At 50.4% G+C, this 20,889-nt stretch overlaps 1 protein-coding gene across 2 annotated transcripts in view; it reads right to left on the bottom strand.

Moving 5' to 3' along the window:
- Nucleotides 1-20,889, bottom strand: part of SRC (SRC proto-oncogene, non-receptor tyrosine kinase) — a 52,879-nt gene that overhangs the window by 14,897 nt on the left and 17,093 nt on the right. Inside the window, exons 2-5 of one of the 2 annotated variants that reach the window (XM_079784789.1) lie at nt 19,101-19,168; nt 6,107-6,271; nt 4,840-5,100; nt 3,030-3,129 (exon numbers count right to left, since the gene is read on the bottom strand). In XM_079784789.1, the coding sequence (XP_079640915.1) occupies nt 3,030-3,129; nt 4,840-5,092 (353 nt within the window). In that variant the 5' untranslated portion in view covers nt 5,093-5,100; nt 6,107-6,271; nt 19,101-19,168. Of the gene's footprint in view, nt 1-3,029; nt 3,130-4,839; nt 5,101-6,106; nt 6,272-9,444; nt 9,465-19,100; nt 19,169-20,889 lie in introns of those variants that run through there. The other variant, XM_079784790.1, reaches the window with a different exon arrangement.

The following is a 20,889-nucleotide window of genomic DNA, read 5'->3' as shown; positions in this document are numbered from 1 at the left end:
GATCCCTTCATCTCTCCTCTTCCTCTGATGCCAGCCCTGAACTCTGCCACCACCACACTTCCCAGGCGAAGGAGCGGCTGAGCTCTGTGCATGCAGAGGGACTCTCGATTCACCCCACCCTCCAATCAGGGCACCTCAGTGCCACCGAGGGCTTCCCATGCACGGGGCTCCAACACTGCCAGCCCCCCGACAGCCGCAGGGCTGGCCAAACACCCCCAACCCAGCCCGAAGGCAGGAAAAGGGAAGGGAAGAGGTGGACAAAGCAGGAGCGAGGGCCGCTCTCGGGGTGAAAGATGCAGAATCAGTTCCCAGAGCCGCTCCTCCCGCCACACCTTTGCTCAAGCTGTGACCCCAGCCCGAGATGCCCTTCCCATTGCTGCTGGTTGAGGTGCCCCCCCCCCCACACCCCCGGTTCTTCAAAGCCTCTAACCCTGCATCCTCCCCTGCACCGCCTTTCCCTCCTCCTGGCTCCTCTGCGCCTCCCCAGCCAGGGCCCTGGGTCACGCCTACCCTCCCAGCTCTGCCACTGCTAGCTGTGTGACCTCGAGCAAGTCATTTCCCCTCTTTGGGCCTCAGTTTCCTCATCTGTAAAATGGAGCAAATATGAGTTTCCACCTGCCAGGGCTGTGGTGATGTGTAAATTAAACAATGCGGCTCAAAGCGCTCAGCACAGAAACCTGGCTCACACACGAAGCACAGTAAACGGTGCTGTTCCATTGCTGTTCATCCATCCGGCTCACCTGCACCAGAGGGGGACCCCCAGCGTGCTGAGCAACAGGTGATAGGAGGACCCAGAAATGTGGCGAGCCCGAGCAGCCCTCAAGGTGCTCCCACTCTGGGGGGAGGCAGATACAAACAGCTGGAACCGAGAGAGAACTGGAGTGGCACTAGGCACTGGACACACCAGGGGGTGGGAAGCTGGGAAAGCCCCTCCCCCAGGGAGAGCAGCCTGGGTCAGGGAGAGAGCCGCTGCCCAAGTTCCCATCCTGGCTTTGCTATCTGGTAGCTGTGTGACTTTGGGCAAGGGCCTTCACGTCTCTGAGCCTCAGTTTCCTCGTCTGCAAAATGGAGACATCCCCTCCCCCCATCACTACAGCCCTGGCGGGACTGCAGCTGAGCAAATTTGAGGAGATGGGTTTAAAATGCCTGGCCCGGCACCTGGCACCTCTTCTCCCTCTTGCCTCTCAGAGAAGGCAGTCTTCGGCTGGATCTTGAGGGATGAATAGGAGTTTGCCAGGCAGAGATGGGACAAAGGGCATTTCAGGCAGAAGGAACAGCATGCACAAGGGCAGGGAGGCATGGATAAGCAAGACACACTCGAAGAGGGTGGAGACAGCCAATCTCCTCAGCCAGGCCTTCGAGGACACTCAGGGATCACTTCGACCCTGTCCTCTGGGACCTTCCTGCCCTTCCACAGCTGCCCTCTGAGAGGGACTGCCTCCCACCACCTCCACCTGCCACTGTTCTCCCTCCAAAGACCTTGAGCCTCCCAGACCACCAGAGGGGGACACACAGCAGAAGCCCAAATGCCTGGGCTGACCATCCTCTGCCTGCCACTCTGCCTGGCCTGGGCCGGCTCCTGGCTACCCTCTGGCTCCAGGAAGGCGTAGACAAGGCCTTCTCCACCCAGGCCTCAACGGGCCCAGTGCGGAGCCATGCCTGCAGCTGGCACTCAATGTGGGCGGACGGATCAGAATGAGGAGTGGGTGAGTTAGGAGGGTGGGTGGGAGGAGGGGTGGTGGAGAGTGGCAGGGGTGATGGGAAGACTCTCCCCATTCTCAGCCTGGGGTTGAGGTCGGGACCTGGTCAAACTGGCCGGGGGTGAGGACACACGCTGGGGAGCTGGAAGCGAGCAGCCAAGAGAGCCAGAGACCACAGGCAGGGACACAGCCACATGCAGACAGCAGCCCCACCCCACCAGCCCAGCACCCCCACCCAGCCCGCCCACGAAGTGTGTACACACCTGACATCCACCTTCCTCCTAAGGGCCAGCGAGAAAGAAGCAGAGAGAGGGAGAAGCTGAGAGAGGGCTGGGGGAAGCAAGTGCGGGCCAGGAATGGGGGGTGGGGGGGGGAGGGGAGGTCCCAGGATGCAGGGGGAGGGGCAGCAATGCAGCAGGTGCAGTCTCTGCCTGCCCTGTCAGCACTCCGGCGTGAGCAAACCATCCCAAGCCCACCCTGAAGCCCTCCACCGCCCTCCCTGGGCCCTAAGGCTGCACAGCACCCCCCAGGTTAGGGGTAGCACCTCACTCCCACTGCACTCTAGGCAGGGAAAGAAAAGGAGGGGACAGGAGGAGGACCCCACCCATGGCTGGGGCCCCATCCACCCCTCACTGGTTCTTTCCTCCCTGCTCCCCTGTCCACGGAGGCCCCAGCATCTGGCATGGGCCCCCACAGGCCAGCTTGGCTCTAGGATAGCCTACCCCAAGGATGGAGTCCCTGGAGGTAAACCAGACATCCACCAGGGAGTCCTGCCCTCCACACCCTATGCTATCATCTCATCCACATGCCCAGTGCTGACCTTCTCCCACTGTGTGCCCAATATGGGTGCCCCACCCCTTCCAAGGCGGGCTCCTCCCCTTACAGTGGGACCCGCTGACTTATCCGGCTGCCCCGGGCCCTCCAGCCCTAGGCCACTAATGGGGGCACCTCTGTGGGCATGGCCTCCAGTGTTCAGCCCTGCTTTTTGTAGTCCGGAGTCCTGGGTCCTGGGCCCAGTTCTGCCATGACCACATGCCCCCTTGCAGAGTCTGGGATCTGGGGATCGGGGGTATTGTGCCCTGTTGACAAGTTACTGAACCCAGACCTCTGTCCCAGGGGCCCTCCCGGAGCCCCAACCACCACCACTTGCCTCATTATCACTCCCACAGGCCCCAGGACGGTCTCCTGGGCCTTCACACCTCGGCGCTCAGCTCTGCCTGCTGCCCAACATGCTGCCCTCTGAGCCTGGGATGCTCAGAAGTGGTTCTGGCCCAAAGCCGGGCCCAAGGGATGGGATGCCCAAGGACGACAGGGAGGGGAGGCACTCACGTGTTGTTGACAATCTGCAGCCGCTCCCCTTTCTTGAAGGATAGATCAGTCTCTGTCCGGGACTCATAGTCATAGAGGGCCACAAAGGTGGTCACTCCACCTGCAGAGAGGGTCAGAGCACATCAGCGGGCAGGGGCCATGGACAGGGAGAGGTGTGGACAAAAGGGCCCCGTACCCCGGGGGCGTGGAGGTTGGTCTCCCACATGCCATCAGAGCCCAGCCCAGAGTCATGGTCACATTCAGATCTGTGTCCATGGGCCTGGGCACCCCCGTGAGGGCGTGCAGAAGGCACGCATCTCTTTGTGTCTGTGTCCCACGGGCTCCGGGTGGTGCTAGGCATTTGTTTGGTGTCTTATCTTCTCCATAGAACCAGAAGCCCCTACTAACAGGCATCTTCGTTTTGTTCCTGAGCCTGACACATAGTAGGTGCTCAAGAAACAACTGTGGGATGAATGAACCAGTGAATGAAGGAAACTGCACCAGGGGAGATGGCTCTATTCCTCTCTCTGGGTTCTTCTATGTGTCTGGGGAGAGCTTGGTGGCAGGTAACTGTCCTCTCAAAGAGGCCCTCTCTGTCCCCCATTTTAATTACAACCTCTATCCCTCCATCCTCCAAAATGCCCTCCCTGCCCCTTCGGTCCTTCTCACCCGTTACCACCTTCTAGCATGCCGCACAGTTTACACATCTGGCTTTGTTTCCCTCCCCTACGGGGATTATGTCTGCATTACACACTGCGGGGTCCCCAGGCCAGAAGAATCCTAGCACACAGTAGAGGTGCCACCAATATTTCTTGAACAAATGAACGGGTGTGCATGTGGGTCTGTCTGTCTCACTTGGACGTGTGTCTGTGCCTGAGGAGTCCATGAGGGTCCATGTGTCTCTGTGTGCTTTTGTGTTCTCACTGCATGTGTGTACACTTGTGCCTCCGTGAGTCTGTGGGTATCTGTAAATTCGTTTCTTAAGTCTGTGTCTGTGTCCGTGTGTGTCTTTGAAGGGCTTTGACCACACGTGTGTGTCTTCATCTGGGAGCAGGAGGTTATTTGTATGTGTGCGTATATTTGTGTACACCTGCACTGGGGGGGTGTCTGTGCCGGGGGAGTGCACATCCATGTGTGCTCTATGCGTGAGGTGTGTGTGTCTATGATGGCGTCTCCAGCTGAGCACATGCACATGCCTTTGAATGATTTCTCTGAATGAGGTGCTGACTCGTTGTGTAACCATGAGTGTATGGCTCCGTGTGTGTTGGGTGAGAGTACAAGTGCTTGAGAGTATCATGTGTCTCTCAGGACCACATCTGTCTCAAGCATCCCTGTCTTGGCTGTTATACCCCAACGTGCCAGCAGAGGGCGCAGGGGCGCATCTCAGCATCAGAGGGTCTCCTAAGAGGAGCTTTGATTTTTCCTCCCAACCCGCCTGGCCCCTTGACCACACACCAGCCACCTCTCCCGACCCATCTCTGGGCTGACCAGAGCAAAGAGCAAAGCCCCAGACTTGGTCTCCATGCTGCCCTGAGCAGCACCCTGACCCTCTGGGCCTTAGTTTCCCCCTACAGTCCTCTGTCTTTAGACCCCTTTATGCTCTGCATCTGATGGATTGTGCACCACACTTCCCACCCACAGCCTCCAGGAAACTCCCAGGAGTCCCGAAGGCCAGTTAACCCACAGACACTTCCCCTTTAGTGAGCAAAAGAAACAGCAGCCCAGAGAGGGGGTGTCGCTGCCCCAGGACACACAGCCCTCTGGCAGAGCAGCCTGGCCCGGCCAGGAAGGGCAGAGGCATCCTGGAACATATGCCCCCAGGTCCACTGACCAGCCAGCGGCCCCGCCCTCTGCGGGGAGGTGACCGTGTCCGAGGAGTTGAAGCCTCCAAACAGCTTGGGCTCAGCGGCGGCAGGGGAGAAGGCCGTGTTGGGGCCACGGTGGCCATCAGCGGAGGCCGGCTTGCTGGGGGTCTGTGAGGTGGGGAAGGCACCCCCGCCGCCGCCGCCATGGGCGTTCTCAGCAGGCTCCAGGCTGCGGCGCCGCTGGCTGGCATCCTTGGGCTTGCTCTTGTTGCTGCCCATGGTCCTGGCTGGAGAAGAGAGAGGACCCTGGAGTGAAGGAGGGACCCTGGGAACAGGCAGGGCTGTCTGGGCCCCTGAGACAGCCTCCACCCTAACCCATTCTACAGATGGGGAATCTGAGGCCCAAGAGGGGTACTAGCCTCTTTGGGTAAGTCAGCCTTTCAGAGCCTCCATATCTTCGTCTGTAAAATGGGAATGATGATGTCACCCAGAGAGGGCTTCCTTGGTACAGGATCAAGCACAGAAGAAACCTCATAATCAGAAGCCCTAAACCTCTTCCACATTCTCCTGAGTCACTGCTTCTGTCCCTCGTGGGCAGGGACAGTACCTGAGTCAGGTCTACGCCCCAGGCACTCAGCACATAGGAGGGGGCTCATTGAGGGTTTGCTGAGTGAATACATGACTGACTGCAATGGTCTGATCCAGGGGGAAAGGTGCTAAAAGTTGCAATCAACTCAGGCAGCTGAAAGGAGGAGAGATGGCTGGGAGCTCACCCCAGCCACAGGGCCTTTGCACATGCTGTTCCCTTTGCCTAAATGCTCTTCTCTGACCACTTCACCAGGGTAACTCAGACCTCCCTCAGTTCTCAGTTCATAAGTCACTTCCCTAGGAAACGTTCCTCACATTCTTTCACTGGTCTAAGTTCATGTGACTTTTGTGCCTCTCCTTGGTAACATGTGGCCCAGTAATCACTTAATTTGTATTTGTGTGATTGTATTATTATTATTGTCATGGACTTTAGTCTGTCTAGTTCACTGCTATGCTCCCAGTACCTAGCACAGTGTGGCACACAGCAGGTGCTCAATAAACAGCAGAATGAAAGAGATTTCTGAGCCAGAAATCGGGCAGGTCAAAACTTCCCAGTGATGCCCATTGCCCCGCCACGCCCTGTTGCCTCCCACTTTCCCATTCTCAGGTCCTGGCTGGCCCCCACTCCCACCAGGGTCTCCCTACCATCATGGCCACCCCTCCCTGCTCCCTCATCCTGGCAGTCCCGACGGGTCATCACCTCACCTGGTGGAAGGCAGGGGCCGTCCCAGAGGACCTGGGAAGCAGCCGGGGGTCTCAGCAAACACAGGTGTGGAGTCAGGGGTCGCAGACTAAAGGCCCTGCTTCACCTCTTCCCACTCTGTGACCTTAAGCAAGTCACTTCCCCTCTCCGGGCCTCAGCATCCTCATCTGCAAACAGGGATAAAGCAAACGCTCAGGGCTGCTGTGAGGGGACGAGCAGAAGAGAAATCACCATGCCTGTGACGGTGGGTCATGATCTATCAGCGCTGCCTCTGGGAGACAAAGCTTCCCAAACCTGAACTTTCCTTCTAGCCTCCCAAAGCCTTTTCTGGGCGAGAACGATGCTGGGCAGGGCACGGTGGTAAGGAGTGGGCCCTAGAGCCAGACTCCGCAGCTGAGGTCCTGGCTCTGTCCCTCATCAGTTGCATGACCTCAGGTAAGCGACTTAACTCCTCTCTGTGCCCCGTTTCTCCATCTGGAAATGGTTGGGTCATGGAGGTAACTGAGCGAGGCAAGCCAGAGTGCTGGGAACACAGAAGGTCACCCTGCACATCAGCTCTCGCTGATCTGTGTGACTCTGGACACACCCGCCAGGTGGTTCCGACTGTTCTCCAGGGCATGCTGCAGGCCCTGGAATTAGTCCAGAATTCCCTCTGGGAACCTATGGATGGAGAGAATTCCCTTTAATTGCTTGGGGCCTCAGGCAAGCCTGTGAGCCCTAAGAGCTGAGCCCAGCTCTGTGACCCCACTCCCTATGTGAACCTCAGCTGGTCCCTCCACCCTCTCGGCCTCAGCCTGCTCTGCTGCACAATGGAGGTGTGGCCTGCATGCTCCCTGGGGTCCCTCCAGCTCAGAGAATTAGTCCAGAGGACCCTGGGGAGGCCCTAGGGAGACCTGCTTAATAGCCCAAAGGATCACCAGGGCCTCCTGAGGGACCAATGGGCCTGGGGACAGAAACGGCCAATTTCTATGGCAACCCAATCCACTGAGGTCATGGTGCCCATCAGCACTCATATAGTCAGTGTCCCGTGGGACCTACTGACCTGATTGCCTACATTCCCAGGCTCAATGGAGGCTGAGCCCCAACCACCATTCCTCCAACCCACTTGCTCCCTGGTCCAGCATTCACAGCACCAACTGTGCAGGAGGCTCTCTGTTAGTCACTACAGCAGGACAAAGAGATGAACTGGCCAGGTCCTGCCTCAGAGACGGCATGCCCTAACAGAGCACTTGTTTGTGGCACTTTGAGAGGAAATAAAAATTGTAAAAATATATTTTTAAAAAGTTTTTAAATGAAGAACTTTCTAAGATCCCAAACTTCCTTTACAATGAACTGAATGATGAAAAGTGAGCCTCCTGTCACGGGAGGTAACCAAGAACAGGAGATAGGGTACTTGGCTAATGTGCTGTGGAGTGAGAGGGAGAGCCAGCGCTGGACCCTGGAGGCTCTTCCAAGCACCAAGAGGATGTATGTGCCCTCTTGGGAGGGGGCGAAGGAAAAGAGACAGCTCGTGGCCCTAAGTCTTACACTCCCCACTGGGGCACTCAAAACAGCATAAGACAGCCTTCAAGAATAGGCCAAGGTGGCTCAGGGCCTCTGACTGCAGTGTTTGCTGGTTTCTGGGGTTTGGACTTTTGTGGGGGTTTTTGGTCCTTGTGGTTGATTCTAGTTATACAAGTAAATATATATATTTGTGGACAGGAGGCAGGTCGAGGTTAAGAGCCAGAGTCCTGGATTAGACTACCTGTGTTTGAATCCAAGCCCTATCACCCTTGCAAACCCTGTGCCTCAGTTTCCTCCTCTGTCAATTGGGTATAATAAAGGAACCACATCATAGGGCTGCTGGGAGAATCAGTGAGGGGAGTGCATGGAGCACACGTTTCCTTCTGGCATCATGTGACTGTAGGACTGTAAACTGGGATCCACGTGGCGCCCTGGACCATATCTCCCTGCAGGCAGGACCAGGGCGGATCCATCTCTGTATCCCCGGTGACCAGGAGGCCTGGCTCCTACAAGGTGCTCTGGAAATATCTGCAGAATAGACAAAAGACTGAAGAGCACCGACATGTGGTTTGCATCCTGCTTTGTTCCCGCAATTTCATGGAGAGGCCAAGTATCATTCTGCGATATTCAAACCCTCCCAGAGCCTGGACCTTGTACGGGGCCCTGAACTAAGCACGTGGCAAGTGCTGACTCATCGAACCCCCGTGATAATCTAGGAGGTAGATGCTAACAGTGCCCCTATTTTACTGATGAGGAAACTGAGGCACAGAGAGGTTGAGGAACTTGCCTGAGGTCACACCATGAGGGTGAGAATGGAAAGAAGTGGGGGTAGGAAAACACAGCAGGCAGGCAGCAACCCGGGGCTGCTCAGGGTGGAGGAGCTCATGGGACCCACCTCTCGCCCTCGGGACCTCTCTCTCGCCAAACAGCCAGACACCTTGGCAGACGGGGCCGGGAGCGGCCGGGAGCGGGGAAGGCAGTCCAGCGCCACTGCTAGAGAAAGCTGGGAGTGTCGGGCTCCTCACAAAGAGAGTGCGCTTGAGGAAGGACAGGCACGTTTAGGGTGGGGTCTAGTCCCTGCAGGGCTGCCGCCGCCATGCTTGTGACCTCAGAGGGACGGCCCTCTTGGCCTCAGTCTCCTTTCTCCAGGCAGGACCCCGTTTCGGGGCCCAAACACCAAGTCACCATGACTTGCCCATTTGAGAATGGCCAACCCCCCCCCCCCCCACACACACACACACACACACACACACATCTCTCCCACCACTTACACACGCCACGGCAGAAATAGCAAGGGGAAGTGGACCGGGCTCGGTGCTGGGGTGCCTGAGGTTCCCAGAGGAAGGTGGCCCCTTTCCTTTGGGGAGCCGCCCCCGACCACAGGCTCCAAACAGAGGGCCTGAGCTATCGCTACCCGTGAGAGAGGCCAGACTGCGGCCCGGCTCAGTGCCCCCAGCACTTCAAGCTCAGCGGGTCCCAACCTGATCTGGCATCTCCCCCTAAGGCTGCCCCGCCCCATGTCACTGTCAGGGCTGGTTTCCCATCCTCCCTCCCATCTCTCTCACAGGCATCCTCTTCCCACCCTATCTCCATCCCCTCAGGCCAGGCCGTCATCCTGGCCGGGGCACCCTCCTCCCAGCCCAGGCATCTCTATAAACCACACAGACATGTGCTCAGAGTTGGTGCTGTCACCCTCACCCACAGACCCTGCAGAGGGAGCACACTGGCTCTCACCTCCGGCTTATGCATAGGCTGTGCCCCACCCCCCTTTAGGTACACAAATGCTCGCAACATCCAGAAGAGTCCAGAAAAAAACTGGTGTTCAGTCGTGACATACCCACTCCTTCTTTCCCGACTCTGAAGAATACCATCTCCACCGCCTTCTAAGGGTGGAGGGGAGGCCAGGAGCTTAGGAGTTGAGAATAAGGACTCAGTCAGACCTGGGTTCAAATCCTGCCTTAGTAGCTAAATCTCCTTGGACAAGTTACTTCACCTCTCAGTTTCCTCATCTTTAAAACTTAGAGGCCCAGTGCATGGATTCGTGCACTGGTAGGGTCCCTCAGCCTGGCCCGCGCCCTTCCACAACCCGGGATCCCTCGGGGGGTGTAGTAGTGCATGAAGCTGCAGGCCAGGCGGCCAGGGAGGAGCCCGAGCCCAGGCTGGGCACCACACCACTCCCGCTCAACCCGGCCCCACTGCACCTGCAGCTACTGCTGCTCCGTAGCACTGCCCCTGAGGCAGGAGAGGCTCGTGCCACCGCAGCTGCACTCGCCAGCCATGAGCCCAGCATCTGGCACGCCTGTCGGTCAGCTGAGCGGCGCTCCCACTGTGGGAGCGCACTGACCACCAGGGCAGCTCCTGCATTGAGCATCTGCACCCTGGTGGTCAGTGCATGTCATAGCGACCTGTCGACCTGTCATTCGGTCATTCGGTTGTTCGGTCGCTTAGGCTTTTTTATATATAGACTAGAGACTCGGTGCACGAATTCGTGCACAGGTGGGGTCTAGCTGGCCTGCTCCGATCAGGGCCGATAGGGATGGGCCCGCGGGGGGGGAGGTTGGCCAGCCGGCCGCACCCCCAATCGGGGAGGGGGGGCCAATCGGGGGCAGGACTGGCTGGGGGGAGGGGCCCCAGGCAATTGGCGGGTTGGCCCTGCCCCCTGGTCGAACTCCCGATCGAGGGGACAACTTGCATATTACCCTTTTATTATATAGGATGGGAATAATAAGAAACCTAACATCTGAGAATGAAGTGAGAGAGTCCATGTGAAGGGCACAAAGTAAGTGTCTGATTAACAGCACACAATGTTGTTTTGATCGTTACAGGCAATAAGAGGAGCAATGCAAAGGAAGCAGGAGTTGGGTGGCAGGGCCTAAGTACAGAGCTGAGATCCTCATAAGCAGTTGATAATCATCCTGACAGCACACTGAAGGAGGGACTATCACTGTACCCACTTTACAGATGGAACTGAGGTTCAGAAAAGCCAGAACTTTGCCAAAAGCCACACAAGTGAGTGCAGCAGAGCTGGCCCAGCCTCTGTGCTGACAACCCCATGCCCCAGGCACCCCACCACCCCACCAGCCTCTGACTCACCATCCAGATCTCCGCACCCTCCAGGGAGGAAGAAGCAACATGGAGGAGTCAAAAACACAGGCCTGGACCCAGAACACCAGGTTCCGATGCCAGATTGCCACTTCCTAGCCATTCAGCCTCAAGGGGGCCTCAGTTTACCCCTTACCAAAAATGGGAATCAGGGTAATTGTTCCTAGGTAACCGGCTTGTTGTGGGGAAAACATGAGATAATACTTGTAAAGTGCCTGGTACCTAAGAAGTGCTCAGTGAATATTAGCTATTATGATCATTACATGTCAGACCCTTGCTCTCTTTTCTAATCACCCTTACAATTAAGCAAAGCCTTCCAAAATTCCTACTCCGAGTCAAGCCTTGCGCCTGGCCCTGGAAGGGTTGTCTGGTGGAGTTGAGTAGGAGCCCAGGCCTACAAAAGCTATTTCACAGGGGAAGAGTTCAGGAAAGACAAGCATGTCCATGATTCAACCTTCCTCTAAGATACTTGCCAATGCAATGAGCTAAGAAAAAGAAATGGAAAGAATAAAATGGAATTAGAAAAGGGAAGATGAGTATCACCATTTTCAGATGTTACCAATGTAGATCTAGGAAACCCAAAAAAATTTGCTGCAAAACTTATTAAGCAAAAAGTGAATTAAGTTAACTGGTAGGAAATTAAAAGGTAATATCAAAAAATCAACACTGTATCTATATACCAACAGCAATCAAAAAAAAATTTTCTTAATGTTTTTTTTGCTTAATACTCACCTGAGGATATTTTTTCCACTGATTTTTAGAGAGAGTGGAAGGGAGGGGGAGAGAGAGAGAGAAACATCAATGCAACAGAGACACATCCAGTGGTTGCCTCCCACACATGCCGACCAGGGCCAGGGATTGAGCCTGCAACTGAGGCTCAATCAGAATCAAACCCACAACCCTTCAGTCTGCAGGCCAATGCTCTAACCACTGAGCAAAACAAGCTAGGGCAGAAAATGAAATTTTTAAAAAGCCTAGCATTATAAAAATATCAATTCTTCCTAAATTAACCTAAAAATTGAATGTGATACCAATAAAACCCCCAACAGGATTTTCTTTTAGCTAAAGAAGTCCATTTTAAAGTTTATAATTAAAAGGGTATGAGTAGCTAGGAAAATCATAGAAAGAAGGGTAATGAGAGGGGAAATAGCCCACCCAGACAGTAAAAACTACTATAAAACCATAGTACTTAACACTGTGTGATACCAGCACAAAAACAGACAAATAAATGGAACAGAATAGTGTCCAAAAATTGTCCCCACACATACGGAAATTTAATAAATAATGAAAGTGGCATTTCACACCAGTGAGAAAAAGATAGACTATACTGTATTTAAGATAGAATTGGGACTAAGGATTTGCCATCAGGAAACAAAGTTGGATCTCAATCTCCTTCCATATGCCTACGAATACCAGGTCAATCAGCTCTGAACCCCACAAAACCAAAACGATAGTTCTAAAAAGGGGAGGGGAGAATACATTTTCTTATATCCAAATGGAAAAAGCATTTTTAAACATGGCACAAAACCTAAGCATCATTCTTTTTTAAAAAATATATATTTTATTGATTTTTTTACAGAGAGGAAGGGAGAGGGAGAGAGAGTTATAAACATCAATGATAGAGAAACATCAATCAGCTGCCTCCTGCACACCCTCTACTGGGGATGTGCCTGCAACCAAGGTACATGCCCTTGACTGAAATCGAACCTGGGACACCCTTGGGACACCCTTGAGTCCGCAGGCTGATGCTCTATCCACTGAGCCAAACGGGTTAGGGCCTAAGCATCATTCTTAAAGTGATAAATCAATCCACATAAAAATCTAAAATGTCTGCATAGCCCTGACTGGTGTGGCTCAGTTGCTTGGGCAGCGTCCTGGTACCAAAAGGCTGCAAGTTCATTTTGGGTCAGGTCACATGCCTGGGGTGAGGGCTCGGTCCCCGGTAGGGGGCTGCAGGAGGCAGCGATTGATGCTCATCGATGTTTTTCTCCCTCTCCCTTCCTCTCTCTCTCTAAAAAATACATGTATATATATTAATTAACAAAATCTTTTTACAAAATGAGACTTTATGAAATGTCTTTTTTTAATAAAATAAAATGTCTGCATAACTCAATAAACATCATAAACAAATTCAAAAGAACACAAACTAGGAAAAATATTAGTAACTCATGATGAGCTCCCACAAAATAAGAAAAGTAACCACAGATAGCAAAGCAAATGGCTCTTAAACATACGACAAGGTGCTCAACTGCACTTACAAGATTAATGCAAATTAAAACTCCACAAGCTACCCAACCACAGCAGACTATACATTCTTCACAAGTGCACGTGGAACATTCTCCAGCATAGGCTATATGTTAAGCCACAAAACAAGCCTTAATAAATTCAGGAGTGAGATAATACAAAGTATGCTTCTGACTACAATGAAAGGAATAAGAAATCATTAACAGAGAGAAATTTGGGAAATTACAAATATGTGAAAATTAATAATTCCTCAATAACCAACGAATCAAAGGAGAAGTCACAAAAAAAGTAGAAAATACTTTGAGCTGAATGAAAATGAAGAAACAACTTATCAAAATGTATAGGATGCAGTAAAGGAGAACTTAAAGGGAAATTTAGAGCTGTAAAAGCCTGTGTTAAAAAAGGAAAAATCAGTCACCTAACCTTCCACCTTAAGACACTGGCAAACGAAGAGCAAATGAACCCTAAAGCAAGTAAAAGAAAGGAAATAAAGATTAGAGCAGAAAAATTAGTGAAATAGAAAAAAAAAAACAATAGAGAAAATCAACAAAACCAAAAGTTGGTTCTTTGAAAAGATCAACAAAATTGACAAATCTTTATCTAGACTGACCAAGCGAAAAAGAGAGAAGACTCAAATTACTAAAATCAGGAATGAAAGAGAAGACAATACTACCAACCTTACAGAAATAAAGATTATGAGAGAATGCTATGCCAACAAACTGAATAACCTACTAGATGAAATGCACAAATTCTTAGAAAAACACGAACTACTGAAACTAAGACGAAATAGAAAATCTGAGTAAAATTAAAACAAGACATTGAATTGGTAATTTTAAAACTTATCACAAGGAAAAACCCAGGCCCGGATGGCTTCACTGATGAATTCTATTGAACATTTAAAGAAACAGCCCTGGCCGGTGTGGCTCAGTGGTACAGCGTCGGCCTGAGCACCAAAGGGTCACGAGTTTGATTCCTGGTCAAGGGCACATTCCTCAATTGCAATTCCATTTCCCCAGCCCTGGTCTGGGCATGTGCAGGAGGTAACCAATCAATGTCTCTCTCTCACATCCATGTTTCTCTCTTTCTCTCTCTCTCTCTCTCCCTCCCCACCCCCATCCCTCCCTTCCACTTTCTCTAAAAATCAATGGGAGTCTGGTCAGTGTGGCTTGGTGGTTGAGCGTCAACCTATGAACCTATAAGGTCATGGTTCGATTCCTGGTCAGGGCACATGCCCAGGTTGTGGGCTCTATCCTCAGTGGGAGGCATGCAGGAAGCAGCTGATCAATGATTTCTCACATCATTGACGATTCTACCTCTCTCTCCGACTCCCTTCCTGTCTGAAATCAATAAAATTATTTATTTTTTAAAATCAATGGTAAAAAATATTCACAGGTGAGGATTCACACACACACACACACACACACACACACACACACACACACACACACAGGAAAGAAAAAGAAAGAATACCAATTCTTTACTAGGGAACACTTCCCAATTGGTTCTATGAAGCCAGTATTACCCTAATACCCAAAACAGACAAAAACACCATAAGAAAAGAAAACTACAGGCTGCTATTCCCTAGGATATAAGATGTAAAACTCTTCAATAAAATATTAGCAAACTGGATCCAGCAATATATAAAGAGAATTATCATCATGACCAAATGAAACTGACCCCAAGAATACAAGGTTGGTTTAACTTCTGAAAATCAATTAATGTAATAGACCATACCAATAGAATAAAGACAAAAACCACATAATAATCTCAATATATATTCAGAAAAGTGTCTGACAAAATCCAACACCCTTTCATAACAAAAACACTCAACAAACTAGAAATAGAAGGGAATTTCCTCAACCTGATGATGGGCATCTATGAAAAACCCATATCTTACATCATACTTAATGGTGAAAGATTGAATGCATTCCCCTAAGAGCTGGAACAAGACAAGAATGTCCACTCTCACCACTTCTATTCAACACTGTACTGGAGTTCTAGCCAGGAAAAAAGAGGACATAAAAGGCATCCTAATTGGAAAGAAAGAAATAAAACTATCTCTATTTGCAGATGACATGGTCTTACATATAGAAAATCCTAAGGATCCCACTAAAAAAAATTATTAGAACTAGTAAACAAGTTTGGCAAGGTTGTAAGTTACCAGATCACACTATAAAAATAAATTGTATTTCTATATACTAGCAATGAACAATCCAAAAATAAAATTAAGGAAACAATGTACAATATCAAAAGAATACTTTTTTAACAAAAAAAGTGCAAAACTTAAACTCTGAAAACTACAAAAATTGTTGAAAGAAATTAAAGATCTAAATAAATAAAAAGACATCCCATATTCATGGATTGGAAAACTAAACATTGCTAAGATGGCAAAAGTCCCCAAATTGACCCACAGATTCAACACAACCCCTATCAATATTCCAACTAGGTACTTTGCAAAAATTGAAAAACTGATCCTAATTTTTTTTTTTAATATGGAACTCTTCACGAATTTGCATGTCATCCTTGCACAGGGACCATGCTAATCTTCTATTGTTCCAATTTTAGTATATGTGCTGCCGAAGCCAGCACTGATCCTAAAATTCATATGGAAAGCCAAGGGACCAGAAATAGCCAAAACAATCTTAAATAAGAAAAACAAAGTTTGAGGGTTCACACTTCTCAATTTCAAAACTTGCTGCAAAGCTCCAATAATCTACACTGTGGTACTGGTCTGAGGATAGACTTACAAATCAATGGACAGAATTTAAGGGTCCAGAAATAAACCTGCACATTTACACTCCATTGATTTTTGACTCGTGTACTTGTACTATTCAATGGAGAAAGAACAGTCTTTTCAACAAATGGTGTAGAAACAACTGAATACCCACATGCAAAGCAAAGAAGCTGGACTCTTTCCTCAAACCCTATAAAAATGAACTCAAAATGGATCACACAGCTAAATATACAGGTACACCTTTTAAATTTCTTATCACAACATACAGGCACCAAACCTTGGATCACACTGAATCCTTAGAGCACAAACAAAAAAAGAAAAGTTAAACTGGACTTCATCAACAATAAAAACTTTTAGGTGCCGAAGAACACCATCAAGGAAGTAAAAAGAATCCAAAGAATGGGAGGAAATGTTTGTAGACCACATATCTGATAAGGAACTTGTATCCAGAATATATAAAGAATTCTCATAACTCAACAACAAAAAGACAAAGGACCCAATATAAAAAGTGGGCAAGGGATTTGAATAGATATTTCTCCAGAGAAAGATATACCAGGGGCCAATAATTGCATGAAAAGATGCTCCATAGCATTCGTCATTGGAGAAATGCCAATCAAAACCACAATGAGATCACACTTCGCACACACTAGGATGGCTACAATTAAGACAGATTACAGCAAGTGGTTGGCAAGGATGTGGAGAAACTGGAAACTTCACACATTGCCGGCAGGAATGTACAATGGTGCAGCCATTTTGGAAAACAGCCTGGCACTTCCTCAAAAAGTTAAACACCGAGTTATCATATGAGCCAGAAGTTCTGCTCCTAATATTATACCTCAGAAGGAAAAAAAAATCTACATAAAAACTTGTACACACGTGTTCATAGCAGCATTATTCATAATAACCAAGAAGTGGAAACAAGCCATTTGTCCGTCACTGGATGAACGGATAAATAAAATGTGACATATCCATATAACAGAATATTATTTGGCAAGAAAAAGGAATGAAGTACTGCAACCGCATGAATTAATCTTGAAAACATTATACTAAGTGAAAGAAGCCAGACACAAAGGACACCATCTTGTATGATTTCATAGAAATGTCCAAAATAGGCAAATGTACAGAAACAGAAACTAGACTCGTGGTTGCCTGGGACTGGGGAAGAAGGTTTGAGGGGAAGTGGAGAGTGACTAATGGGCACACAGTTTCTTTTGGGGATAATATTCTAAAATTGACTGTGGTGACGATTGCAAAACTCTGTGAATATACTAAAAAAACATTAAATAATGCACTTTAAATGGGTGAATTGGTTGGTATGTGAAGTATTTCTCAGTAAAGCTGTACTATTTAAAAAAAAACAAAACTTGGGTGGTGACTATCCAATGCAATAGGCAGATGATGTGTTATAGAACTGTACACTTGAAACCTGTATGGTTTTATTAACCAACTAGAGGCCCGGTGCACCACATTTGTGTGTGGGGGGGGTGTCCCTCAGCCCAGCCTGCACCCTCTCCAATCTGGGACCCCTAGAGGGATGTCCGACTGCCTGTTTAGGCCCGATCCCAAGGGATCGGGCCTAAACAGGCAGTCGGACATCCCTTTCACAATCCAGGACTGCTGGCTCCCAACTGCTCACCTTCCTGCCTTCCTGATTGCCCCTAACTGCTTCTGCCTGCCAGCCTGATCACCCCCTAACCACTCCCCTGCCAGCCTGATTGATGCCTAACTGCTCCCCTGCCAGCCTGTTTGCCCCTAACTGCCCTCCCCTGCAGGCCTGGTCACCCCTAACTGCCCTCCCCTGCAGGCCTGGTCCCCCTCAACTGCCCTCCCTTGCAGGCCTGGGCCCTCCCAACTGCCCTCCCCTGCTGGCCATCTTGTGGTGGCCATCTTGTGTCCACATGGGGGCAGCCATCTTGTGTGTGGGAGTGATGGTCAATCTGCATATTACTCTTTTATTAGATAGGATAGAGGCCTGGTGCACAGGTGGAGGTCGGCTGGTTTGCCCTGAAGGATGTCCTGGATCAGGGTGGGGGTTCCCTTGGGGTGTGGGGTGGCCTGGGCGAGGGGCCTGTGGTGGTTTGCAGGCCAGCCACACCCCCTGGCGACCTAAGCGGAGGCCCTGGTATGTGGGGTTTATCTATATTCTACAATTGAAACTTTGTAGCCTGGAGCGGAGCCAAGCCTTCTGCTTGCTCCGTGGCGGCAGCCATTTCTGTTGAGATTTATGTATCTTCTATAATTGAAACTTTGTAGCCTTAAGCGGAGGCCTGGGCCGGCCAGGGTGTGTGGAAAGCTTGACTTCCTCCATCGCCAGGGGCAACCCTAGCCTAAACTGAACATCAGCTCTTTCCAGCTCCGTGGCTGCCGCCATTTCTGTTTGGATTTATGTATCTTCTATAATTGAAACTTTGTAGCCGTGAGTGGAGGCCTAGGCCAGCAAGGGCAGGCAGAAAGCTTGGCTTCCTCCATTGCGGGGGAAACCCAAGCCTCCCTCCTGCTCTCTGTAGCCGGTAGCCATCTTGGTTGGGTTTATTTGCTCCTGACTGGCTCATGGGCATGGCCTGTGGGAGTGGCTTGTGAGTGTAGCAGAGTGATGGTTAATTTGCATATTACTCTTTTATTAGATAGGATGTTATTCCAATAAATTCAATGAAAACTTTTTGAAGTAAATAAAAATTAAAAACTAAAGTTCGTGGGGGGGGAAAACTACACCAGAGGCCATTGATCATCTATTAGGTTGGCAAAGATCCCAAAATTCCACAGCAAGCTGTGTTGGTGAGAGTGAGGCAAACTGGACGGTATGGTGTGAGGGTACATCAGCACAGTCCCTGAAGGGTAACCTGGTAATATACATCAAAATTACAACTGCACACACCCTATGACCTTGCAACTTGGGATTCATCCAAAAAGCATTCTCACACACAAATGCTAAGCCTATGACTGGGGATATTCATCGCAGAATTGTCTATAATTAGGCAAAGTCTGGAAACAACCAAAGTATTCTTGCTGATTAAATAAAGCATGGTCTCCATCCACACAATGAGTTCTATGCAACCATGAAAAAGAAAGAGCAATACGTAAAACTTTCGACAATAAAGATTTAAATTTTTTTTTAAAAGAAGGAAGCAGCACAAAATTATCTCTAAGATACCCTGTTAAGAGAACACAGGTACAGAACAGGGTATACCATGTACTACCTTTTTTAAAATAATGTTTCCGAGATTTACGCTTATGTATGCCTGGATTTCCCTAGAAGGACACACCAGAAACACCTCTCAATGGATAGCTCTGGCAGAGAGACCTGGGTGCAAAGAGATTTCTTTTTCCTGTTTCTTTTGTACTGTTTGAATTATTTTTTACTGTGTGTGTATCAATGCTTTTTCTTTCCCTCTTAAGAAAAAATGTAGGCTTACCTGGTTTCAAATCCTGGCTCGCTCTCTCATAGCTGGGCAATTACTTCACTTCTCTGAGCCTCTGAATTCTGCAAAGAGAGGGATAATTATAACAGCTACCTTGCAAGGTTGTTGTGGAGGATTAAATAAGACCTCGCAGGCACAGGGCTCCCCACCACGTGCGGCTCCTCGTAAGTGCATGGGTCTAGCTGATTATTCACGTGGTACTATGTGTGCCAAGGTGGACTGTAGCAGGGGCCACCAGCGATCCTCAGACCACGTGTTCAGAGCACCAGCATCCCCTCCGACTGGGAGACACCAGGAAAGGCTTCCCAGCAGAGGCAGCATTTGAGAAGGGCTTCAAGGACAAGGAGTTCCACAGGCAGAGATGACTGGGGATGATGCTCCTGGCAAAGGGCTTGGGAATAAGAAAGCCCTGGGTATTCACTCCATCACCGTGCATCGATCGGCTCCTTCAACAAAGCTTAGCTGAGCACCTACTATGGGCCAGGCACTATAGTGGGAAAGACAAACAAAAGGCCAGCCAAGGAAGGAATTGCAGACAGTGCAGTGATGGGGACAATGAGGGCCGAGGGCCTTCCCCAGGTCCAAGTGCTCACAGAGCAGACCAGAAATAGGAGGCTCAGAGCGGAAAAGGAGCAACCTAAGGTCACACAGCAGGCTCTCGGCTTCTGAAAATAGCTCTCTCGGCTCTGCCCACTCCTCGTGCCACAGGCCTGGAGAAGAGAAAGCCCACAGGGACCCTCTTGATGGGCACTCAGCAGAAGGTGGATACAGATGCGGTCTAAACTGGGGGCCCACAAGGAGGAGGGACAATTGGTTCTCAGATGCTAACAACAGCTAGTTGATGGGTAGAGAGACTCCTGTGTGCCAGACACCATGCTAAGAAGTGCACAACACACACGAGCCCGGGAGACCCATGCAGCCCTATGTGGACAGCCCCACTTTGCAGATGAGAAAACTGAGCACAGAGAGGTCAAGTTGCTTGCCTAAGGTCACACAGTTCATAAGAGACGGCATCAGCTGGCAGGCGCAGACTGGGCTTCACAGCCTCGTGCCCAGGGCCCATCCCCCAAGGGAGCCACTGGCAGGGCCTATATCAGTGAACGCACCCCCTCTCAGAAGGGCCCAAGGTGGAAGCTGTTCTCAGGCAGTCCAGGAATGTCTCCTGATAACAATGGCCCAAGGGGGGGGGAGGGGAGTGGGTGGTGGAGGTGTGGCAGGAATGTGTGGGGACAGAGGAGGGAGGAGGCGGTGGGGAAGGAAAGGCCCATTGGCAGCCATCATCCTGCCTCTGGAGAGAGGGGAGCACAAAGGCCCCATCAGGCACCTGCCCGAACCAGGTGGGGTATAGCACCATGGGCTCCTGCTGTGACATAGAAGGACTCTGGGAAATCAACCAAAACCTCCTTCAGCCCTGGCCAGTGTGGCTCAGTGGGTTGAAGCGTCATCCGGTACGCCGAGGGGTGGCGGGTTCAATTCCTGGTCAGGGCACATATCCAGGTTGTGGGTTCGAACCCTGGTTGGGGCACTTATGGGAGGTGGCCGACCAACATTTCTCTCTTTCTCACACCAATGTTTCTCTCTCTCTCTCTCTCTCTCTCTCTCTCTCTCTCTCTCTCTCTCTCTCTTCTCTCTTAAACAAAAACCTTCTTCAGTACCATAGAGATGCCCATAGTCATTCCCAGGCAGTAGCAAAGGCCAGTGAGCTTACCCATGCCAAGCCCTGGGCACACAGGCCGTGCTGTGACTATTGCTGCTAACATTATTATTTCCATTGTCACTGTTC

This window comes from Cnephaeus nilssonii (assembly GCF_951640355.1).
Source record: "Cnephaeus nilssonii genome assembly, chromosome: 11".
Taxonomy (NCBI): domain Eukaryota; kingdom Metazoa; phylum Chordata; class Mammalia; order Chiroptera; family Vespertilionidae; genus Cnephaeus; species Cnephaeus nilssonii.
This window is presented reverse-complemented; position numbering and strand designations above follow the sequence as displayed.